The sequence below is a fragment of the Eptatretus burgeri genome, chromosome 1 (genome assembly GCF_056783735.1).
Source record: "Eptatretus burgeri isolate ZD-2024b chromosome 1, Ebu_testis_v1, whole genome shotgun sequence".
Lineage (NCBI taxonomy): Eukaryota > Metazoa > Chordata > Myxini > Myxiniformes > Myxinidae > Eptatretus > Eptatretus burgeri.
In genome coordinates this window covers 132,355,520-132,381,523 of record NC_140961.1, presented here as the reverse complement: position 1 = coordinate 132,381,523, position 26,004 = coordinate 132,355,520, and the positions used below count along the sequence as shown (strand labels likewise).

General features: G+C 46.1%; 1 protein-coding gene across 3 annotated transcripts; it reads right to left on the bottom strand.

Moving 5' to 3' along the window:
- Positions 1-4,882: 4,882 nt before the first annotated feature.
- AGPAT5 (1-acylglycerol-3-phosphate O-acyltransferase 5) lies at positions 4,883-24,810 on the bottom strand. 3 transcript variants are annotated; one of them, XR_015062486.1, is made up of 10 exons: positions 24,689-24,810; positions 24,311-24,543; positions 19,085-19,154; positions 18,766-18,881; positions 18,557-18,646; positions 18,271-18,361; positions 16,615-16,776; positions 16,309-16,432; positions 5,936-7,143; positions 4,883-5,875 (listed from the first exon to the last, which is right to left on the bottom strand). XR_015062486.1 is itself a non-coding variant. In XM_085898578.1 (9 exons), exons 1-9 carry the CDS (start codon positions 24,753-24,755, stop codon positions 6,924-6,926), a joined length of 1,173 nt encoding a protein of 390 aa, XP_085754704.1. In that variant the 5' UTR covers positions 24,756-24,810; the 3' UTR covers positions 4,883-6,923. The 3 variants fall into 3 exon arrangements, 2 of the variants coding, with proteins under 2 accessions (XP_085754704.1, XP_085754718.1); XM_085898578.1 differs by having other exon boundaries at positions 4,883-7,143; XM_085898592.1 differs by having other exon boundaries at positions 4,883-7,143; positions 24,682-24,801.
- Between the last annotated feature and the right edge of the window lie 1,194 nt (positions 24,811-26,004).

The window sequence follows — 26,004 nt, the reverse complement described above, 5'->3', positions numbered from 1 at the left end:
AACTTCTTCCATTTACTAATAATTGCGCCAACAGTTGTTGCCTTCTCACCAAGCTGCTTCCCTATTGCCCTGTAGCCCATCCCAGCCTTGTGCAAGTCTACAATTTTGTCCCTGATGTCCTTAAACAGCTCTCTGGTCTTGTCCATTGTGGAGAGGTTGGAGTCTGATTGATTGAGTGTGGACAGCTGTCTTTTATGCAGATAACGAGTTCAAACAGGTGCAGTTAATACAGGTAATGAGTGGAGAATGGGAGGGCTTCTTAAAGACAAAACTAACAGGTCTGTGAGAGCCGGAATTCTTACTCGTTGGTCGGTGATCAAATACTTATTTCATGCAATAAAATGCAAATTAATTATTTAAAAATCATACAATGTGATTTTCAGGATTTTTGTTTTAGATTCTGTCTTTCACAGTTGAAGTGTACCTATGATAAAAATTACAGACCTCTACGTGCTTAGTAAGTGGGAAAACCTGCAAAATCGGCAGTGTATTAAATACTTGTTCTCCCCACTGTCTATACCTTAACATGGCATGTGATTAAAACATGGGAATTCTCACAGATATTTTTGTCGTATAGTCGAGTCTTAAAGGGTTAAAAGGATCTGGAGTCTGAGGGGTATTTGGGTCCTTTGGGCCCTCGGGGACTTTTGGGTCCTCAGTAACTTTTGGGTCCTCAGAAACCTTTTAGGACTTTATGGTCCTTGTGGACTTTTGGAACTTCTTGGGTTCTCAGGGACTTTAGTGGTCTTGAGGGTCTTGGGAGTCTTAAAGGGTCTTCAAAGTTTGAAGGAGTCTCAGCAGTCTGAAGGGTCAACAAGTAAATTCAGGTCAGGTATGGGAGCATGCGCCAGAACAGCACGTTGCTGCGTCCACTTTCCGCCGGTACTTCAGGGACCTTCATCTGGCCATCCCCCAGGCAGATGCCTGGCCCATCCCCATCTCCTTGAGATGCCGATCAACCTGCTGGAACCACGAGGCACATGATCGGCCCATTAGCCTCCTCCACTCACGAGACTCCCTCGCTGAGAGAATCTGGTGAGCAGGATCGGTGTCAGGAAAACGAGCCACATGTCCATACAGCCGCAGCTGACGCTCACGGAATATGCAGGTAACAAATCTCATTTGAGTCTCTCAGCAACCGTTCGTTGGACACAAAATCCGACCACTGAGAGCAGCGTCGCCCCTGGGTAGATATTGCAGCCCTGGCGATCAGATCACCCTTCCCTTTCCAGAGAGGGACAACAAGGCCCCTCTTCCAGTCAGTTGGGATGATGCCTGTATTCCAGGCAGAGAACAGAACTGCATACAACGACATAAGTACAGCATTTCCACCAGCCTTGAGAAGTTCAACATGGATGCCACAGATCCTAGCAGCTTTACACCATTTCAACTGGTTCACTGCAGCCTGTGTTTCCAGAAATGAAGATGGATTACAGTTGATTAGAGGGTCAGCAAAAGGGATTGTAACACCCCTGACATCCAATGTGACAGCTGGTGGATCAGCCTGGTACAGCCGCTCAAAGTAACCGGCCCAGCAGGCCTTCACTTCGGACTCCTCTGTCAAGAGTCCACCACCCTCTGCTCTCACTGCAGTACACCGAGGGATGGGCTTGGATGAACGCAATACGCGAATTCCCCTGTGAGCAGGACGAGAATCACTTGTCCACAGGTGCTGCTCTCCCCCCTCACAGATTCCTCGCACAAAGGCCTCCTTGTCCACACTCAGCGCACGTAGTTTTACGCCTCAACTCCCTGAACAGCTCAGCTCTAACATTTAGCCTGGGCCTGCGACTCTGGTCAATGGTATCCAGTGTTCCTTGAGATAAAAAAAATATTCTTCTTCACCACACGGTGTGTTCCAAGACATTCACCAACAACATGAAGGACGGTGGTCTTGAAGGAACTCCACAACTCTTCAGGACCTCCCAAAGCATTCAGACCTCCCCCCCCAAATCACCACTCAGCCTGTTCGCAAACTCCTCAGCTACCCTCTCATCCTTGAGCTTGCCAACATCCAGCCTTGGCTGGGATGGTACCATTCTCCTGGATTTAAGGTGCAACTTCAGAGTTGCTACAACAAGCCTGTGGTCGGTATTGAGGAACTGAGCACTTCGGTGGACCCTGCAGTTTTGGATCATCCTCCAGCGACCATCAACGAGCACATGGTCAATCTCCTTTGCCACACCGCCAGCGATGGAATACCAAGTCCAGCGATGAGCCTGTAGGTGCTGAAACCATGAACCAGCCACCCGAAGTCCATGACTTCTTGCAAAGTCAAGGAAGTTGGTGCTATTCAGGTTCACAGTACCAGACCCATGGGGACCAACACATGTCTCATAACCATCCCTATCAGTGCCAGTCGATGTATTGAAATCCCTATGTCCTCAGGGTATTCCAATTGTGTAAATTCCAATTGTGCGTCATTAATGACTAGATTAAAGTAATTAATAGACAAAAACGAGGTCTCACCTACACGGACACACACACACACACACACACACACACACACACACACACACACACACACACACACACACACACACACACACACACACACACACACACACACACACACACACACACACACATACACCTCATCCATTTATCGTCGATACATCTTCAAGGGACGGGCAATGGCGTGGCGATTGCGATTAGGAACGTACTGTACACCACTTACCGTGGAAGATGGCTTTGGCTTACCGCAGCACGAAAACGGTGATGTATTATTTATTTACTTTGGTTCCAATTGTGCATGGAGTCAGGCCAGATGTGCAGCGAGCCAATGGGTGGAAGACACAGCTCGGCAAATTTGGTGTGCTGGCCTCTGGCTGTGTTATACGTCACGTGATATCTGTTAACCAATGAGATTGCATATAAATGAAAAAGCCAGAAAAGTGACCTTTAAAGGCTCAGGTCGTGGATGAAAATACCCTTAAGACAATCCCTGGATCGGACTTGGGCTGTGCGCCAAATTTGATGGTTGTCGGTCCAAAGGTGCTTCCAACAAACGCGAACAGACAGACAGACATCCGATGAATCTTATTTATTGGATTGAATTATATACTTGAACACGAGAACACAAATCGCCTTCTTTGCACTTCCAAGAACCTCCAGTTTTGCAGTACTCAGATATTTTAAATAAGGTGGTGTACAAGACGTTGCTTCAACGGCGCTAAACTTCAAGTATTTTTTTGAAATCATTGTTTTATTTTAATCGAATTGCATACTTGAACACTGTGCGAGGTAAGGTGTTCTACGAATTTCCGTTTTAAGTACACAAATCGAGCTTCATGAAAGATCTGGAAGGTCAACATTTTGTTACATCAGAGGCGAGCAGATAGATGAGAACACACAGACGTACCATGGTCTATAAAGGGCAAACGTAGGGAGAAAGGGACAAGGGGAAAGCAAGTAAAGAAAAGAAAAAGGTTGGAAATGGTAATGGAAAGACTTTGAGGTGGTGAAGGGCTACCTTGTGTACCATGACGTGAAGAGTTCTTGTAACGTTAACCAACCTTGTATTCATCAAAAATAGCCCTGTGGGAGACTGACGGTTATTTCCCCCAACAGGTGGGGTGAAAATGAGGGATTCGGGGGAAGGGGCCATGAGGAGCACAGCTTCAGTTAAAGCACGGTCCTTATGTTTCATGAACAGCTTGGTCTGCATCTGGCCGTCGGTTTCCAAGAAGATTTTTAAATAAATTACTTGAATTTGAGGCAAAACCTCCCTTTGCAGCCTCTTATAGGGAGGGGGTGGATCCTGATGGGGAGACAACCCCATGAGACCTTCCTGTTCTGATGCATCGTGCCAAATTTGGTCCATAATCTGTCATGCAGTTTGTTAGGAAAAGGTTTTAGTGAATATGAGGGATGAGGGGAGGGAGGCCGTGGATCCCCTTTCCAGGGGAGATATGGCCATGGAGAGCACAATTCAAGGTTCGGCCATGATAACGATGCCTTGAGGTGAGTTTGGTCTGGATCTGTCTGACAGTTTCTGAGAAGATTTTTGAATAAAATACCAATATTTGGGGCAAACCCCGCCTTTTATGGTGGGCGCATCCGGATGGGGAGCACCCTGCGAGAAAACCGACCAAAGTACATTTTCCAAGTCCAATGCTTCCCCGTAGTAAATCAATTGATTTTTTCTCATACAAACGATCGATCAGAATTAAAACAATAATTAAATAATCCTCACCGTTACATTAAATAATCCTCACTGCCCACAACTTTTTGAGATATCATGGCCTTTCATTTTTAGCCCCATCTCTCAATGGTGAATAATTAGTTTAAAATTAAATAATTATTGTATCCAGATCTGGATTCGGATCTTCACCAAAATTGAATCAATTCCGTGTTCCACGCCCCATCCGTCTCCCTTCCATAGATCTCCTCATGTCTCTGTTCCCCACTGTTTTGTCCTTCCCTCTCCTGCCCCTCTTGTCTCATGCCCCCTTGCTGTGCGTTGTGTGTTAGCTCTCACACGAGCCTCGCCAAGGTATACAAAAAAGAAATTTCTTCCTTGTGGCACTCCCAACCTGTGCACCAAGTTTCGTGTGAATCCATCCATAACCTTTTGAGATATTGTACTACATATCGTTTTTGGCCCCATCTCTCAATGGTGAAAAATCACACAGAATTCTCAGATCTGGATCTGGATTCGGATCTTCACCAAAATTAAGCGTTGCTGTCCTTGGCCGGTCACCGACACACATAAAAAAAAAATTCAGAACAATTGCTTGGAAATTGTGGCCAAAAACCATGTGACAAACAGACAAACAAACACAACAGACCAACACACTTGGTGAAGTTCTTTTTCACCAATTAACAAACATTGTATAACAGGTCAAGAGATTTCCACAAATGATGCAATTCAACGGAGGCAAACTGTACAACATTTTATAAAAACCATCAACGGTTGCCATAGCGAAGGAATACATCTGTGAGATCACAAACGGTGTCAGAGGAGCTGGCGAGTGGGGTCTCATGTTGTCGTGTCAGTGCAGTAAGTCACGTGTTCGTCTCATCACATGCCACCGATTAGCAGGTAAGAATGAACCGTAAAAACGATGAGCCAAGGCATGTATGGCGAATATACTGTACTTTTACACCAGGAAAGGCTTCGTCATTGTGACGTCATGTCCCTCAGAATGAGGGGGGAGGGAGTCCTCACAAGGAAGAAAAAGGTTGGAGGTAGCAAGAGGGGTTGGGGGGGGAGGAATGGTAGCACAAGGACAAGGTCGACACTGGAGCTCAAATCAAGGCCATGCTTCCCCCTTGTGGCTAAAAAGGAAAACACGACAGACATTTTAAAGCGTTTGTCTAATACTGGATTGTGAACCGTAAACTCTCCCAAAACGCTGGACTGAATGGCTTATTCCCTGCTCTTCACCATCACGAGCTCATAACCAAATCATTTTTAAACCCTGTACCTCATGAAGTTTAAAAATCACTTCCAATCAGATCAAGTACGCGAACATAAGGACTTCGTTCCCTCCGTTCAAAAAGCTTGATGAGCCTTCGAAGAAGAAATTTAAGTACTCGGTGGAGACGATGGACAAACACTGCATGCAAACATCTTCCAGCTCGTCTGCATTTCCGTGTGATTATTTCACAGGAATTGCAACAAGATTCATGCTCTACGAACCTTTTACTCATAGGTCAGGGTGTCTTCACCTCTGGACAGGTGTCGTCACCAGTGGACAGGTGCCTTCACCCCCTGCCTGGTGACGTGACGTCTGGACAGATGCTTTCACCCCTGGCCTGGTTCCTCAACACCTAAACGGGTGCCTCAACCCCTGGATTAGTGCCTCCACCCCCTGCCTGGTGACGTGACGTCTGGACAGGTGCTTTCACCCCTGGCCTGGTTCCTCAACCCCTGAACGGTTGCCTGAAACCCTGGATAGGCACTTTCACCTCTAGCCTGGTTACTCAACACCTAAACGGGTGCCTCAACCCCTGGATCAGTGCCTCCACCCCCTGCCCGGATGTTGCAACGTACTACACATTATTTACAATGGTGTACTTTGAGAACTGTGATGGTTTAAAAAAAAAATCTCTCCGATACATGATTGTGTAACATACTCACCTGTCACATTAGGTGTCTTATGAGGCATCGGGGGGGGGGGGGAAGCAGGTTTTGAAATGGAAAACCTGGCCACACGAAGCAGGTTTTGAAATAGTGGCTTTTCCCAGTAAATTGCCTCAAGAAAGATATTTTTGGAAGCAATAACCAGACTGAAGGAAGAGCGAGGCAAAGGACATAAAAATAATATCTTGACAATGGGGAGGTGGGGGAGACAACCGGACACAGAAAGCAAGTATTTGAACAAATGGGAAAACAGGAGAGGAGAGAGAGAGAGAGAGAGAGAGAGAGAGAGAGAGAGAGAGAGAGAGAGAGAGAGAGAGAGAGAGAGAGAGAGAGAGAGAGAGAGAGAGAGAGAGAGAGAGAGAGAGAGAGAGAGAGAGAGAGAGAGAGAGAGAGAGAGAGAGAGAGAGAGAGAGAGACAGAGAGAGAGAGAGAGAGAGAGAGAGAGAGAGAGAGAGAAAAAAAAAAAAAAAAAAAAAAAAAAAAGATGGTAACCAGCGGCGCAAGAGGAGTGGGTTCGGGGAGTTTTATCGGGGATCGAAAAGATCATGGGTAGGAATGGGGGATAGCCAAAGACGGTGGTGTACTGCTGACTTGAAGGCCCGGAGAGAAGAGTGGACCGAACTGGTTTGGGAAGGCAGTTGTACAGGTGCGAGGAGCACATGAGCGGAGGTAAGCAGTAGAGGCCGAGAAAACACTTTTCAAGGGCTGAGTCCTCCCCATATGGAAGCAGTACATTTTTCAATCATATTTGGTAAATTCCTTGTAATTATAAGGTGGCACCACACCCAGGTAATGTCACCTCTGGTTGTTCCTTTGTATCATGGAAGTACTCGTATTATGGCCTCACGAGTACCCAAAGCCAGCCCAACAGAGTACCGTAAAGCCACGTCCCAAAGTACACTCGTCGGCCCGTGGACGTGAGCAGCAGGGGCAGGGTTAGACCTCCGGCGATGAGCAGGGACGGAAGATTGGCATGTAGACCCAGGGAAGATGTCTTCCCTTTGGCCGGAAATGTCAATCCACCAAGTCCGTCTCCGTAGAATGCAGCCATGAGCCTCGAGTCATAAGGGAAGACAACCGCAAAGCATAACGTTACATTGATCCATTTGAGATGTACAAAAACATCAATTAGATATGCACAATGGGTCCGCAGTGATAGGAGGAACATGGATTAGTTTGTATATTAATCAGATCAGCCAAGGGCATCAGGAGAGCGATTTTTTTTTTACAGGAAATACATGAGTGAATGAGAAGTTCACTCGGTGGAACGCATACCTCTACTACATAATGCCTGATCCACAAGAACATACTGGGCTTAATATGTTTTTGAAATAACTTGCGATACAGTACAATATCGTTTTTGAGCAAAATCTGTCAATGATGAAGAATCACTTCAAAAATTAAATAAGTCTCGTATCCTTATCCGGATTCACCAAAATCGAACCAATTCGTCCTTGCAACACACCCAACCTGTCCACCAAGTTTCGTTCAAATCCGTCCACAACTTTTTGAGATATCCTGTACACAAACAAGCAAATGAAATTGCTCGTTGAGCAAGGAATTGCCGGAATAACTTTGTCATATCTCCATGATCTCTGAAAAAGACAAAAACCTGGAAATCAATTTGGTTCTTATAAGTCGATAGTGCTACTGTTTAATGAGTTATAGCACTTAGTTTGGTCATGATCATATCTTGGAAGTCAATCGGACTTGAAATGGCGTTTTTATCGCAATTTGAAAGTTTTGACCCGACCCCCCTGACATTTGACCCCCGACCGCTAAGAAGGGTGTTGGTGTGACACCCCAATTAATCATATGGTTGGATGCAGAATTGGAAGATGCACATTTTGGATTTAGTTTGAAGTCGATATGACCATTTTAGCGGACGTTATTGTGAAAATAAGAATTTCGGTTTTCGGTGACCTTGACCTTAAACTTTGACCTCAATTCACCAAAAACGACGTGTCTAAGTTGGACCATGGCCGACGTCTGTACCCAGTTTGGTCATGATCGCTGAAACGGTGTGGCTGCTACAGGGTAAACAAACACACAAACAAACAGACAGACAGACACACACAGAATGACACACACAACCGACCAACATAATTGCCGAAATCCGAAGGATTCCGGCAATTAATAAATATTGTAGTGTATATGCGATTTGTACTTCTGAGCAGATCACACTCCAACCTGGAATCCCAGCAACATGAGCTAATTACTTGCAGCTATTAACGGCGTGTTAAATAAAAAAGGCAAATTAAGTGAATAAAGTAATTCGGATGTGGATACCACGTGGATGTGATGGGCCAAATAACCTTTTGTGTTTACTTCTTTGGAGCTCGGTTCACGGCCTTTAAAAAGTGCACGGCAGGCACGCTGCTGGTTAAACAACGAGCTTTTTGAAGATCCAAAATCACGTGGGTAAATTGGTCTTTCATTGTGAATGGTTTGGTTCTCACCATCAATGCAATGGTCGTCGCACTCTGGCTCCTTCGCTCCGCCGTTCAACCTGCTCCCGCCCCAAACGCAACTACACCGCACTCTCTCCTGCATGAACGCATTACTTAGCAGTCCAATGGTGGGCTCGAGCTGAGAACAATGGACCATAATTCCAGGGATGGAGTTTCAAATCTGGCTGAAGGCAGTTGTGTTCAGGATTGGGATTCCAAGATTCTGAAAACTGAGCGAGCCTCAGTAAAATTACTGTTCGTCTTGCGTTTTGAGAAAGAAATACAGCTAGCCGATTAATGACCATCAGGGAAGGGTTAACATGCTTATCCTACCTTGTCTGGAATACAAGTGATACCAGACTACACTTTGCGAATGGCTCTTATTCCCATCCCTCGGGTTGGGCACCAAAGCACTACCCTTTGAAAAGGCTCCCATACAAACGTTAAAAGTGCTTTGCAGTAGCGACAATCATTATCAGTGTTGGTTTTCCCCACACCATGGTAGTCGTTATCACTGGAGTTCTGCCCTACATCAAGGTAATCACTATCACTGGAGTTCTGCCCTACACCAAGGTAATCACTACCACTGGAGTTCTGCCCTACATCAAGGTAATCACTACCACTGGAGTTCTGCCTTACATCAAGGTAATCACTACCACTGGAGTTCTGCCCTACATCAAGGTAATCACTACCACTGGAGTTCTGCCCTACATCAAGGTAATCACTACCACTGGAGTTCTGCCCTACATCAAGGTAATCACAATCACTGGAGTTCTGCCCTACATCAAGGTAATCACTACCACTGGAGTTCTGCCCTACATCAAGGTAATCACAATCACTGGAGTTCTGCCCTACATCAAGGTAATCACTATCACTGGAGTTCTGCCCTACACCAAGATAATCACTATCACTGGAGTTCTGCCCTACATCAAGGTAATCACTATCACTGGAGTTCTGCCCTACACCAAGATAATCACTACCACTGGAGTTCTGCCCTACATCAAGGTAATCACTATCACTGGAGTTCTGCCCTACACCAAGGTAATCACTACCACTGGAGTTCTGCCCTACACCAAGGTAATCACTACCACTGGAGTTCTGCCCTACATCAAGGTAATCACTATCACTGGAGTTCTGCCCCACACCAAGGTAATCACTACCACTGGAGTTCTGCCCTACACCAAGGTAATCACTACCACTGGAGTTCTGCCCTACATCAAGGTAATCACTACCACTGGAGTTCTGCCCTACACCAAGGTAATCACTATCACTGGAGTTCTGCCCTACACCAAGGTAATCACTATCACTGGAGTTCTGCCCTACATCAAGGTAATCACTACCACTGGAGTTCTGCCCTACACCAAGGTAATCACTATCACTGGAGTTCTGCCTTACATCAAGGTAATCACTATCACTGGAGTTCTGCCCTACATCAAGGTAATCACTATCACTGGAGTTCTGCCCTACACCAAGGTAATCACTACCACTGGAGTTCTGCACTACACCAAGGTAATCACTACCACTGGAGTTCTGCCCTACATCAAGGTAATCACTATCACTGGAGTTCTGCCCTATACCAAGGTAATCACTACCACTGGAGTTCTGCCCTACACCAAGGCAATCACTATCACTGGAGTTCTGCCCTACATCAAGGTAATCACGACCACTGGAGTTCTGCCCTACACCAAGGTAATCACTATCACTGGAGTTCTGCCTTACATCAAGGTAATCACTATCACTGGAGTTCTGCCCTACACCAAGGTAATCACTACCACTGGAGTTCTGCCTTACATCAATGTAATCACTACCACTGGAGTTCTGCCTTACATCAAGGTAATCACTATCACTGGAGTTCTGCCCTACATCAAGGTAATCACTATCACTGGAGTTCTGCCCTACATCAAGGTAATCACTACCACTGGAGTTCTGCCTTACATCAAGGTAATCACCACCACTGGAGTTCTGCCCTACATCAAGGTAATCACTACCACTGGAGTTCTGCCCTACATCAAGGTAATCACTACCACTGGAGTTCTGCCCTACATCAAGGTAATCACTATCACTGGAGTTCTGCCCTACACCAAGGTAATCACTACCACTGGAGTTCTGCCCTAAACCAAGGTAATCACTACCACTGGAGTTCTGCCCTACACCAAGGTAATCACTATCACTGGAGTTCTGCCCTACATCAAGGTAATCACTACCACTGGAGTTCTGCCCTACATCAAGGTAATCACAATCACTGGAGTTCTGCCCTACATCAAGGTAATCACTACCACTGGAGTTCTGCCCTACATCAAGGTAATCACAATCACTGGAGTTCTGCCCCACACCAAGGTAATCACTATCACTGGAGTTCTGCCCTACACCAAGGTAATCACTACCACTGGAGTTCTGCCTTACATCAATGTAATCACTACCACTGGAGTTCTGCCTTACATCAAGGTAATCACTATCACTGGAGTTCTGCCCTACATCAAGGTAATCACTATCACTGGAGTTCTGCCCTGCATCAAGGTAATCACTATCACTGGAGTTCTGCCCTGCATCAAGGTAATCACTACCACTGGAGTTCTGCCCTACACCAAGGTAATCACTATCACTGGAGTTCTGCCCTACATCAAGGTAATCACTATCACTGGAGTTCTGCCCTACACCAAGGTAATCACTACCACTGGAGTTCTGCCTTACATCAATGTAATCACTACCACTGGAGTTCTGCCTTACATCAAGGTAATCACTATCACTGGAGTTCTGCCCTACATCAAGGTAATCACTATCACTGGAGTTCTGCCCTGCATCAAGGTAATCACTACCACTGGAGTTCTGCCTTACATCAAGGTAATCACCACCACTGGAGTTCTGCCCTACATCAAGGTAATCACTACCACTCGAGTTCTGCCCTATATCAAGGTAATCACTATCACTGGAGTTCTGCCCTACACCAAGGTAATCACTACCACTGGAGTTCTGCCCTACACCAAGGTAATCACTACCACTGGAGTTCTGCCCTACACCAAGGTAATCACTACCACTGGAGTTCTGCCCTACATCAAGATAATCACTACCACTGGAGTTCTGCCCTACACCAAGGTAATCACTATCACTGGAGTTCTGCCCTACACCAAGGTAATCACTACCACTGGAGTTCTGCCCTACACCAAGGTAATCACTACCACTGGAGTTCTGCCCTACATCAAGGTAATCACTACCACTGGAGTTCTGCCCTACACCAAGGTAATCACTATCACTGGAGTTCTGCTCTACATCAAGGTAATCACTACCACTGGAGTTCTGCCCTACATCAAGGTAATCACAATCACTGGAGTTCTGCCCTACATCAAGGTAATCACTATCACTGGAGTTCTGCCCTACATCAAGGTAATCACAATCACTGGAGTTCTGCCCTACATCAAGGTAATCACTATCACTGGAGTTCTGCCCTGCATCAAGGTAATCACTACCACTGGAGTTCTGCCTTACATCAAGGTAATCACCACCACTGGAGTTCTGCCCTACATCAAGGTAATCACTACCACTGGAGTTCTGCCTTACATCAATGTAATCACTACCACTGGAGTTCTGCCTTACATCAAGGTAATCACTATCACTGGAGTTCTGCCCTACATCAAGGTAATCACTATCACTGGAGTTCTGCCCTGCATCAAGGTAATCACTACCACTGGAGTTCTGCCTTACATCAAGGTAATCACCACCACTGGAGTTCTGCCCTACATCAAGGTAATCACTACCACTCGAGTTCTGCCCTATATCAAGGTAATCACTATCACTGGAGTTCTGCCCTACACCAAGGTAATCACTACCACTGGAGTTCTGCCCTACACCAAGGTAATCACTACCACTGGAGTTCTGCCCTACACCAAGGTAATCACTACCACTGGAGTTCTGCCCTACATCAAGATAATCACTACCACTGGAGTTCTGCCCTACACCAAGGTAATCACTATCACTGGAGTTCTGCCCTACACCAAGGTAATCACTACCACTGGAGTTCTGCCCTACACCAAGGTAATCACTATCACTGGAGTTCTGCCCTACATCAAGGTAATCACAATCACTGGAGTTCTGCCCTACATCAAGGTAATCACTATCACTGGAGTTCTGCCCTACATCAAGGTAATCACTATCACTGGAGTTCTGCCCTACACCAAGGTAATCACTACCACTGGAGTTCTGCCCTACATCAAGGTAATCACTACCACTGGAGTTCTGCCCTACATCAAGGTAATCACTATCACTGGAGTTCTGCCCTACACCAAGGTAATCACTACCACTGGAGTTCTGCCCTACATCAAGGTAATCACTACCACTGGAGTTCTGCCCTACATCAAGGTAATCACTATCACTGGAGTTCTGCCCTACACCAAGGTAATCACTACCACTGGAGTTCTGCCCTACATCAAGGTAATCACTACCACTGGAGTTCTGCCCTACATCAAGATAATCACTACCACTGGAGTTCTGCCCTACATCAAGGTAATCACAATCACTGGAGTTCTGCCCTACATCAAGGTAATCACTACCACTGGAGTTCTGCCCTACACCAAGGTAATCACAATCACTGGAGTTCTGCCCTACACCAAGGTAATCACTACCACTGGAGTTCTGCCCTACATCAAGGTAATCACAATCACTGGAGTTCTGCCCTACACCAAGGTAATCACTATCACTGGAGTTCTGCCCTACATCAAGGTAATCACTATCACTGGAGTTCTGCCCTACATCAAGGTAATCAAAATCACTGGAGTTCTGCCCTACACCAAGGTAATCACTACCACTGGAGTTCTGCCCTACACCAAGGTAATCACTACCACTGGAGTTCTGCCCTACACCAAGGTAATCACTATCACTGGAGTTCTGCCTTACATCAAGGTAATCACTATCACTGGAGTTCTGCCCTACACCAAGGTAATCACTACCACTGGAGTTCTGCCTTACATCAATGTAATCACTACCACTGGAGTTCTGCCTTACATCAAGGTAATCACTATCACTGGAGTTCTGCCCTACATCAAGGTAATCACTATCACTGGAGTTCTGCCCTGCATCAAGGTAATCACTACCACTGGAGTTCTGCCTTACATCAAGGTAATCACCACCACTGGAGTTCTGCCCTACATCAAGGTAATCACTACCACTCGAGTTCTGCCCTATATCAAGGTAATCACTATCACTGGAGTTCTGCCCTACACCAAGGTAATCACTACCACTGGAGTTCTGCCCTACACCAAGGTAATCACTACCACTGGAGTTCTGCCCTACACCAAGGTAATCACTACCACTGGAGTTCTGCCCTACACCAAGGTAATCACTATCACTGGAGTTCTGCTCTACATCAAGGTAATCACTACCACTGGAGTTCTGCCCTACATCAAGGTAATCACCACCACTGGAGTTCTGCCCTACATCAAGGTAATCACAATCACTGGAGTTCTGCCCTACATCAAGGTAATCACTATCACTGGAGTTCTGCCCTACATCAAGGTAATCACAATCACTGGAGTTCTGCCCTACATCAAGGTAATCACTATCACTGGAGTTCTGCCCTACACCAAGGTAATCACTACCACTGGAGTTCTGCCCTACATCAAGGTAATCACTACCACTGGAGTTCTGCCCTACATCAAGGTAATCACTATCACTGGAGTTCTGCCCTACACCAAGGTAATCACTACCACTGGAGTTCTGCCCTACATCAAGGTAATCACTACCACTGGAGTTCTGCCCTACATCAAGATAATCACTACCACTGGAGTTCTGCCCTACATCAAGGTAATCACAATCACTGGAGTTCTGCCCTACATCAAGGTAATCACTACCACTGGAGTTCTGCCCTACATCAAGGTAATCACAATCACTGGAGTTCTGCCCTACATCAAGGTAATCACTACCACTGGAGTTCTGCCCTACATCAAGGTAATCACTACCACTGGAGTTCTGCCCTACATCAAGGTAATCACTACCACTGGAGTTCTGCCCTACATCAAGGTAATCACAATCACTGGAGTTCTGCCCTACACCAAGGTAATCACTATCACTGGAGTTCTGCCCTACATCAAGGTAATCACTACCACTGGAGTTCACGGTTCGAGACCAAAACGGTTTGCTTCCAACTTTTCTCTTGCAAGTTTGAGGCCTTTTGATTGCACGCGACACCTCTGGGCCGAGTGATCGGTCGAGCCTTTGTTATGAAGCCAGATGCAGGGTTTTACATCGAGATGGTGTAACGGATGGTGAACTTAGAATTGCATGTTTCTTCGCTCAAAACTCGACGACAAAAACAGACGTACACGGGAACACTCGTACACACAAGTAACTTGGACACAGGAGGAGGCCAATTTGGCCCATCATGTCTGCACTCCATCAACATCACATTCTTTCGATCTATTAGATAATTAATTTAATTTTATAATGGGGTGGAGGGGGGCAGATACAGTGAGAACAGTGGGGCAGATACAGTGGCATTGCCAGAGTGTTACCCTTTGGTAGTATTGTTGTTGTTGAGGTTTTTAATGGGAATGAAGAGGGTTGGTGGCTGAGGAATGAACAAACAGCACGTTCACCTTTTGACAAAATCCTCATACAGACATCCACAACGACTAAACAAGTATCCAACTGCCCATCCACACGTCCTCTATGCCTGGTGTTTGCTTCAAGGTTAGGGTGTTGGGCTTGGGATCCTCGGGTTCCGAGATCAATTCCCGTTTGCTGTTGAATTAATACCAGGTGGGGTTGACTCTGCCTGTCATCCTTCCAAGGTCGGTAAAATGAGTACCAGCTTGCTGGTATCGTGTGTCGGAGTGGCGACCCGTCCAGGATTGTGCCCAATAGCCAAGGAGACCGCTTTGGCAGCACCAACGCTCTGCACAGAGTATGGTCCCAATGGATGGAAGCTGATCGTTGCCCCTGCCAATAAATAGCGTTCAGGGCTTCTCCTGTAACTTCTGTTTTTGATAACCTCAAGATTTGAATCAGAAAATTGTTATTATACATGACACGTGACTGAATACATTATACTACCTCCTGTTTGACTTATGGGACGCTTTGTGATACTGCTGCAAACTACATTTGATGCTTTTCAGAAAATTCTTGACACACCTGGAATCCGTTAGCATTATTAAAGGTACAACAAGAAAGGAACTCGGAGGAGAGCATAACTCCGCCAGGCTGAACAGTTTACGTTTCGTATCCCACTGATGGGCTGGATCTGGATCCGAAACTTACCCAAAATCGAATCAACGTGTTCTCGTCACCCACCCGATTCATCCAACAGGTTTTGGCCGAATCCGTCCATAATGTTTTGAAATATCGTGCTACGTAATCGTTTTAGGTCCAATCTCTCAATTGTGAAGAACCACTTCACACCCAAACAGACAAGACAGGGGTGAAAACAAAAGCTCCGGCCACCTTCAGTGGCCGAGGAAATAAATTAATCCAGAAAGTTTCATCAGAAATTTTCAACCCCGGTTGTAATCGACTCGGACTCATCTTGTCGATGAAGGACAAACAACGACCGTTTATGGTCATTTGAACCCGGGGCCTCAGCGCCTTCGGACAAGCGTTCATCTCTGAAAACCACGTTAGACCAACCTGATGGCATCATCTTCAGATGGGAATGACTTTATGAACTATGACGACGAGTATTTTATCTCCATGGGAGTATTCAACGGAAAAGTGGGGAATAGCACCGACATTGTGAAGTCATCCAGCCAGACAGACGCAAGTCAAATGTACTTTGCTCTCACTCACCGGTCTTTCTTCTGAAAACGCTTGTGGAGCCACCGCTTGAACTTCAAACCTCCATTCGGTACGTCGTGCAAGTCCAGCCTTTCAAAATGGATGTGCACCCTCGGGCACGTCCCACAAAGGAACTCTGCATCGGAACGCGCGCGCACCATCGATGGTCAACTTTGTCACTTCAGACGGCACTTAGCACCGCCAATGGATGAAAATGATGCAAAGCAGCAGAGTGAAAAGTAAGAATGGCATCACAGACGGGAGAAAGATGAGGCAGAAGGAATGTGAAGAAAGTGAGAAAATAGAAAGAGTTCTCACCGGGCATCGTCGGGGCAGCCTTGCGCTTTCCCTGCATGTCTACGGATCCCTCGTAGGCCACGGTGACATCGTAGATGGCCCGAACGTGACCACGCAGTGCAGCTATGGCAGCTTCAGTTGCTTTGACACGCGGTGTGAGTACATGGTTCAGTACATCTAAACCTGAACCACCAACCATAGGGAGAGAATCAGTCACATTCCCATTATATACAGGTACCGAGGGGAAAAGGTCAAAAGGTACAAAATGGAGCGAAGGGAAAGTAGTAAAACAATAATGTATGGAAGGTCACAGCCTAAAGGAGGAAAATTGTCTCGGTGGGTTTTGTCACTCAGAGGTAGAAATAGGAGAGAACCGCGAAGTAGCGGCATGAAACAGAGTTTGGATCCTGGAGGTATTAGCGCGAGACAATATATGCAATTTCAATCGTCACCGTGCTAATTGGCTGTGTGTTGGTACCTCTCTCACCCACCACAGCACTTCTGCAAAGCATTTCTGTGACTCCATGGGACTGAGTCTGTCGGCCTATCGCTTCTCCATCGCCAACAGGTCGGTGGTGTCTCTGTCTTCTTCTGCCTCATTTCTGGTCTTACACCCTCTTTGGTCATTTTCCCGTTGAATACTCCCATGGAGATAAAATACTCGTTGGCCGAAACAATTCTGAAACCAACACGGTGTGTTTATAAAAAAAAAATTCCCTTCTGAAGATGATGCCATCAGGTTGGTCTAATGTGGTATTCAGAGATTAACGCTTGTTCGATGGCGCTGAGGCGCCGGGTTCAAATGACCATAAAACGTGCTTTGTTCCCCCTCAGGTATCTGCAGGACGTACGCGGTCCACCAGCAAACCCCTCCTAGTGAAACTGCCAAAATCCAGACTCACTGCTCACCTCCACTCATTTATTCCTCTTTGTTTCCCCCCCCCACCCCCACCTGTGCAACCACCTTTCTTCCTGCCAGGTCTTCAAGACAGCTCGCTGTTCACCACCAATCAAATCACCCTCCATCCAAGACCATGATCTTTTCTACACTCGTTAAAGCACCCCAACCCCTCACAAAATTTTGGTAATGAATCCATCTCGTCCACCCCTCGAGCTTTCCCCCAACCCCTCATCGTTACGTGCATCCCTCGTTTCTCTGCCTCTATCTACTTTCTCCCTCTGTCCTGCTATTGCCATTTCCCCTTTCCTGAGCCGTTCTGTGTTCTAGCTCTTCCATGAGCCTTGACCGTGTATTTTTTTTTTTTTATTTCAATGCTGCAAATTGTCCAAAAGACTATTTGAATTAAACATTCCACACGAGCAACGGCAGATTAAAAGTGCCCGTCGAGTAGAACCGAGTCACTGAAGAAAGTGCCGTGTTGGATGTCAACCATGTGAATCACAAGGAAACCGGATCACTTCCTGGGTCATTCAAGCAGATCATATTCTGCCACTCCCTCTCGAAAATCATGCTTAAAGCTCGTGAACACATATGGCCCAGACACCGTGCGACTTCGACTCGTTTACATCGTGGCAGGTTCCGACTGTAGTTTTCACCATCTTACGGTCTCCACACTTTTTGGTAATTACACCTTCCAACTTCACTCAGTTATTTGCCGAATGGAAGGTCACATCCCGTTTCATCTCGAGTGGAGACTTCGGTGGTACCGTACTCACCTTCTTTCTCGGCGAAGGACTGGCTGGCTTCAATAGCTTGTGGTAGCTCCGGGTTGTAACGAGTTCCTTCTGGAAAGATCACCAGGAACATCTGGAGGTGGTTTACAGGAACGTCTTCAGCTGTTAGGGGCATGTCGCTCAACAAAATCCATAAATACATCTAGATTTGATCCATGTTGGTGAACAAGGTTCATAATGTCGATGTTTAGGTTCTATTGGTAGACACAGCCCAGAATCTAAATGTAAACCACAGGTTAGGAGTGCTGTGAGGAAGGTAGACACGTACGGGTGAATCCATCTTCACGTATTCGTGCAGCTTTCGTACCATCATTTTCTCATCAAACTTCAAGCTCCGCTTTACGTAGGTTCCACCGTGCTGTCCAATCAAACATCACACGTAAAAAGAGACATAAATCACACCATGTTTGCACTCTGACCTTTGCATGCTCAACGGCAAACATCGTCCGTAGTCGTTGGCACGCTCAAAGCACACACCTGCGAGAAGTACCATCCGTATAAAGGAAGCCACTTGAGACCATCTTTAAGGATGTAGCGCATGTCTCCAAGAGCACCCTGCCTCACAGCCACCATGTCAGCAACGACCCAGTCAACTGCACACCGGTTCGGGAAGATACGTTTCGCTGCGGGTATAACCGCCGGGCATTTGACGCAAACTCGACGCACGATGAGAAAATAAATCTTCGTGATCCCAAAGGTCTTCCCTTTCGGCGTGATCTCCATACATGGAGGTCATGCGCCCACTCACCAAGGTAGTTACGCAACCTTCGTCCATCAAAAAAGGAACCTCACTTACCGGTACTCTGGTGATTGGCAATGTAAATGACGTTCTCCCTCTGCGCCGGAATATCGCCATACACGACGACCTGGAGGGACAAAACGAAGGAGAAGGAAGTGTGGGGAACGGTACAGAGAGATGGGAAGGAATTTTGGGAGATGGGTGTCGAGGGATGGAAGGGAAAGAGCATGGATGGAGCACAGTGGTGGAAGATTGGCTCAAAAAGGTCTACTATAGTGGCGTACATAATAAATAGACGGAATCTGTATATAAAATGAAGTCGGAATGATATTGATAACAATTACTTTCAGGATTACTGCTAATGGGGGATGCAAGTCGATATACGTATCTTCAAGTTTTTGTGCGTTATTCTTTCACGCCCGAACCATATCACTGAGAGGCCCCGTATTATGGATGCATGTACCCCAAAATCTGGGCAAGGTTTAAAGCAACCACACGTTGGCCTCGCCGTCCATTTTGCAGACGTCAAAGGCTGCTACAAGGTGTACATTGGGATGTGGGGTCAGGCAGTGCTACTGCTGGCCTGCAGTCAAAAGGTAACCACCATGAGGCCAATAACTCCACAGTTTTCCAATATCTAACACGAATCGAAACCACCGCCAGGAAAAGTCACCTCGCTGGGCAGCGCTAGGCACCCCCTATCTCCTTGGGGATAGCCCCTGCTGGTGTATATATATATATATATATATATATATATATATATATATATATATATATATATATATATATATATATACGTATGTATATATATATATATATATATATATATATATATATATATATATATATATATATATATATATATATATATATATATATATATATATATATATATATACGTATGTATATATATATATATATATATATATATATATATATATATATATATATATATATATATATATATATATATATATATATATATATATATATATATATATATATATATATATATACATATATATGCCTGGTGTTGGCTTAGTGGTTCGGGTGGCGGCTTGGGATCCCAGTGTCCTGAGTTCAAGCCCCGTTGGCTGCTGAATTAACACCAGGGGGTTGACTCAGCCTGTCATCCTTCCGAGGTCGGCGAAATGAGTGCCAGTGTACTGGTCCCGGTGTATGCCCCGGTTAGAATAGGTGTACCATATCCCTGTGTGTCGTAAGAGGTGACCAGGGTTGGCGTCAGGACGGGCATCCGGCCATAAAACATTGCCTCAAGAAAAAGCCAAACCCCTGCACAGCAGGGAAAAATGGCTGTAAAAACGGTTCACATATATATATATATATATATATATATATATATATATATATATATATATATATATATATATATATATATATATATATATATATATATATATATATATATATATATATATATATATATATATATATATATATATATATATATGGAGGGGAAATCGGATAATCTGGGGAAATCTTCACATTCCTCACTCTTTCTGGGAATAACACCTGCAATGTTCATGAACACACACTCACAATCACAATCTCTCATTGTGTAACATTTCATGTCTTTATCAAAACATCTTCAATATCTCTCATCAATACCTAAGAATAAGGTGGTGACCATGTGGTGACACCGGATGGCATCCAGAGCTTGTCGGTTCAAATCCCGCTGACGGTAAACCTGAAGTGAGACTTTGGATTCCAATCTTTTGGAAACCAAACCAATCACAAGAGCTTTACGATTTCAGCATCGGATTAATGGAAAAAACCCAGCTGGCTCATGAATGACCGCCAAAGCAGGAGTAATTGGTTTATTGGGGTGTCTACTCTACACGCAATGCCAGCATACACTTAATGGGTCACTCTTCAAGTCCTCAGGGGTAACTTGCTGTGGGAATGAAAATGCTTCTGAGGAAGAGAAGTATGTCCATGTGCAAGCAGCTGTGTTGAGGACCTAACCGTGAACCACAGGTCCGAATTCCCTGCCAAGATGTAAAATAGGTTGGGTATCAAGGTCATCTTGTGGACAGGGTTACAAGGTAGGTACCTGGTAGATTGAGTAACGGGTCGTGGATATGCCACGAGAACGGTACAGTCCACCGAGTACATCTGATAAGACGTGTGTATTCTGTTCAATTCACGATTTATTACTTTTGCTCGTTTATGGGGGCAGGCAGTCAGGGCAACCACGTGAGGGCAACCACATGAGGGCAACCCTGCGAGCGCAATGAGGGCAACCACATGAAGGAAACTCCGTGAGGGCAATCACGTGAGGGCAACCACGTGAGGGCAACCCCGCGAGCGCAACCCGGCGAGCGCAACCCGGCAAGCGCAATGAGGGCAACCACATGAAGGCAACTCTGTGAGGGCAACCAGACAAGGGCAACCACGTGAGGGCAACCACGCGAGCGCAATCCGGTGAGGGCAACCCAGCGAGGGTAACCCGGCAAAGGCAACCCCACGAAGGCAACCCGAGAGCAACCCCACGAGGGCAACGTGAAGAGTGCAAACCTGTGAGCAAAATAAGGGCAACTTGGCGAGGACAACCCAACGAGCGCAACCCCGTGAGGGCAACCCAGCGAGCTCAATGAGGGCAACCACGTGAAGGCAACTCCGTGAGAGCAACATGGCAAGGGCAACCCGGCAAGCGCAACCCAGCAAGGGCAACCCGGCGATGGCAAACCCGCGAGCGCAATAAGGGCAACCCGGTAAGGGCTCATTCCGTGTCATTTCAGCCGGGGGTTGCGGTGACCCCCTCAAATTTTTCTGAAAAAAAATCTCAAAGCTACCTTAACATATATGAGGAAGGTTTGCCAAGTTATATCTCAAAATTCCAAGAGTGTCTGAGATATGGTCCTACAAACACCCTCGGGGTGCTTCAATTCTGGCAGTCGCGAGTTGCAGATTTGTATCTGAAGCATTTTTGGAGGGCTCTAAATTCCAGAGGCTTTCAGAATCTGACATGAAAAATGTTCCGTACTTAAAATACTTTTTAAGATAAGTACTCTCAAAAGTAGTGATTTGTAACATGCAGTCAAAAAAATTTGAATTTTTTTAATTGCTGCCAACAGTCAGTTTATTCATCATGAAGAATTTTGTTGCCTGATTTACATAATCCAGTGACTGGATCATTTACACAAGAAAACTGAAATCTTTTGGACCAAAATCTTGGGTGCTATAGGTGTCTGAACTTTGCTCCAGACTCAACGACACTGAAATTTACCCCGGTTTTACCCCGTGTTCACCATGTTGACAGTTACACAGCTCTTTTAAATTTTTGTCATCTAAAGACACATACATAGGCAAACTGTGGTATAAAATTCAAGAGTTGTTCTCAATCCCTTCTATTTTTAAACGAATTTTTTTTTTAAATGCATCAATTTCAAATAATTCTGCAGTCCCAAAAGCTACTTTTTTAAATAATTTTTTTACTAACAAACATATAGAAAAAATAAAGATATTGTAAGGAAGTATGACTTGAGTGGAATCTAACAATATATTAATCAGTTTCGTAAAGCTTAAAGAAGTGTACCAAAATCATTTCCAAAGTTTGGCATGAAGCACAACTCTGTCTTATTAAGGCTTTAACCTAATACACAGCCCTGTAGTAAATGCCAATGCTCATTGTTACATTTTATTATATCCTGGCAATTATAAAACTAATCACTGTTCACTTTGTACAATGGATCCAAGTACATTGGTCCAAACAATTTGATATGAAATTATGAAAAAAAGTTGAATCAGATATTGTACCTACATTTACAAATGGATGTAGACTTTCGTACAATGTACACTAAGTATATAAACAATTTGATATGCAAATGAATATTTATAATGGTGATTATTATGATCACATTATGCGTCTTAATTTGTAGTTGAGATTGGCGGTGGCCTTAAACTAAAATATCCTTTTTTAAAAATGTTAGCCAACTTAAAGTAACCACAAACTTGTTCTGACCAAAAAACACAATAATTTGATCATTGTGGTGCCAACTTATGAATGTTTGGCATGGCTTCCACTTTAAAAGCACACCTATTGCTTTTATTCTACATCTTTCATCGAACATGTTTTTTTTAAATAGTGGGCCTTTATAAAAATCGTTTAAAAATAGAAGGGATCAAGAACAACTCTTGAATTTTATACCACAGTTTGCCTATGTATGTGTCTTTAGATGACAAAAATTTAAAAGAGCTGTGTAACTGTCAACATGGTGAACACTTGGGGTAAAACCGGGGTAAATTTCAGTGTCGTTGAGTCTGGAGCAAAGTTCAGACACCTATACCACCCAAGATTTTGCTCCAAAAGGTTTCAGTTTTCTTGTGTAAATGATCCAGTTACTAGATTATGTAAATCGGGCAAGAAAATTCTTCATGATGAATAAAATGACTGTTGGCAGCAATTTGAAAACTCAAATTTTTTTCACTGCATGTTACAAATCACTACTTTTGAGAGTACTTATCTTAAAAAAGTATTTTAAGTAGAACATTTTTGATGTCAGATTCTGAAAGCCTCACTAATAGTCACCATTTGTGTGAATTTTCAGAACTCTGTAAAACTCTGAAATTTAGATCCCTCCAAAAATGCTTCAGATACAAATCTGCAACACAAGACTGCCAGGATTGAAGCACCCCGAGGGTGTTTGTAGGACCATATCTCAAACACTACTTGGAATTTTGAGCTATAACTTGGCAAACCTTCCTCATATATGTTAAGGTAGCTTTGAGAATTTTTTTCAGGAAAATCTGAGGGGGTCACCGCAAAATTTCACTTTTTTGGCTAATTTGACATGGAATGACCCTGAGGGTAACCCGGCGAGCGCAATGAGGGCAACCACGTGAAGGCAACTCTGTGAAGGCAACACGGAGAAGGCAACCGGGTGAGGGCACCTGACGAGGGCAAACCCGCGAGCGCAATGAGGGTAACCCGGTGAGCACAACCCGGTGAGGGCAATGAGGAAAACTCGGTGAGGACAAACCCGTGAGCGCAATGAGGGCAACCACGTGAAGGCAACTCTGTGAGGGCAACACGGAGAAGGCAACCGGGTGAGGGCACCTGACGAGGGCAAACCCGCGAGCGCAATGAGGGTAACCCGGTGAGCACAACCCGGTGAGGGCAATGAGGGAAACTCGGTGAGGACAACCCCGCTCACTCCGTTACGTCCTGCACTTCTCGAGTCACCGCGTTCGGACGCGACGTCTGTCCCGGGTCGGTTGTGCACACAGAGCACGTGCCTCGAGGTGAGGGCCGGTTCACACCTCCACGGCGGTGAAGTTCTCGAAGAAACAGAGCACGGCACGCTGGTACAGCGCGTACATCCGATCGTCCATTCGCCGTCGCGCCCGGCGAGGCAGCAGCAGCAACCCAGCGAGGCGGCCCAGCACGAACGCGGGCGCCATCCCGAGCAAGGCCGCCGCAGGGATCCAGTACCGCAGCGAGTTGACGTGCACCACCAGCGAGAGCAGCATGGCTCGGAGTACAGGGAGCTTCACTGGGGTCGAAGGTCACGGCCGTGAGATCCCGAAACAGTGATCAGTGATGAGTCATCGCACGAAAACACAAACAATAATTATCTTGACAGAGACGGACTTCACTTTTCGCCAATTATACAAAACTAGTCAACATTTACCGGTCACCTGTCGTCAGGGGGATTCCCCAATGTGACGTCACGTGCTCGAACCGAGGGGAATCCCCGTGTTTCATGTGTCCGCTGAAGGAGTGAGAGAAACCACGTGGAGGAATTGAAAGGGAACGAGCAAACAACGATGATATTATTTACAAACACGGAAGGGACACTAACGCTTACTATAACGCCATGGCCGACACGAAATGCTCAGTCAAACAGATCCAGAGGAAGAATTCAAACACGTCAATAAAAATGTTTAATGGAAACGGGTCATCTATTTAATACGTAGGAACAGGGTAAATAAAATCGGAAACCGCTGACGCACGGGTCACGGATGTGATGTGAACCTCATCTTGCCGGCGATTCCCTCCAGCTCTGAACACTATTCACGCCCCCAAGGCGCTTTCTATGCCCTCAAGGCGCCATCCACGCCCCCAAGGCGCTGTATATGCCCTCAAGACGCCACCCACGCACCCAAGGCGCCACCCACGCCCCCAAGGCGCTTTCTATGCTCCCAAGGCGCTTTCTATGCCTTCAAGGCACTTTCTATGCCCTCAAGGCGCTATCCACGCCCCCAAGGCGTCGCCCACGCCCCAAGGCGCTTTCTATGCCCTCAAGGCGCCAGCCACGCCCCCAAGGCGCTTTCTATGCCCCCAAGGCGCTTTCTATGCCTTCAAGGCACTTTCTATGCCCTCAAGGCGCTACCCACGCCCCCAAGGCGCTTCCTATGCCCCCAAGGCGCTTTCTATGCCCTCAAGGCGCCACCCACGCCCCCAAGGCGCTTTCTATGCCCCCAAGGCGCTTTCTATGCCCTCAAGGCGCCACCCACGCCCCCAAGGCGCTTTCTATGCCCTCAAGGTAAACCCACGCCCCCAAGGCGCTTTATATGCCCTCAAGGCGCTTTCTATGCCCTCAAGGCACTACCCACGCCCCCAAGGCGCTTTCTATGCCCCCAAGGCGCTTTCTATGCCCTCAAGGCGCCACCCACGCCCCCAAGGCGCTTTATATGCCCTCAAGGCGCTTTCTATGCCCTCAAGACGCCACCCACGCACCCAAGGCGCCACCCACGCCCCCAAGGCGCTTTCTATGCTCCCAAGGCGCTTTCTATGCCTTCAAGGCACTTTCTATGCCCTCAAGGCGCTATCCACGCCCCCAAGGCGTCGCCCACGCCCCAAGGCGCTTTCTATGCCCTCAAGGCGCCAGCCACGCCCCCAAGGCGCTTTCTATGCCCCCAAGGCGCTTTCTATGCCTTCAAGGCACTTTCTATGCCCTCAAGGCGCTACCCACGCCCCCAAGGCGCTTCCTATGCCCCCAAGGCGCTTTCTA

Excerpts from the sequence above, each read along its gene's own strand:
- AGPAT5 (XM_085898578.1), bottom strand. The coding sequence starts at position 24,755 with ATGAAACACGGGGATTCCCCTCGGTTCGAGCACGTGACGTCACATTGG. Across the intron at positions 24,544-24,688 it reads GGGAATCCCCCTGACGACAG|TGAAGCTCCCTGTACTCCGA; the intron begins GTGACCGGTAAA and ends CTTCGACCCCAG. Across the intron at positions 18,362-18,556 it reads ACGTGAAGATGGATTCACCC|ATGTTCCTGGTGATCTTTCC; the intron begins GTACGTGTCTAC and ends AACCACCTCCAG.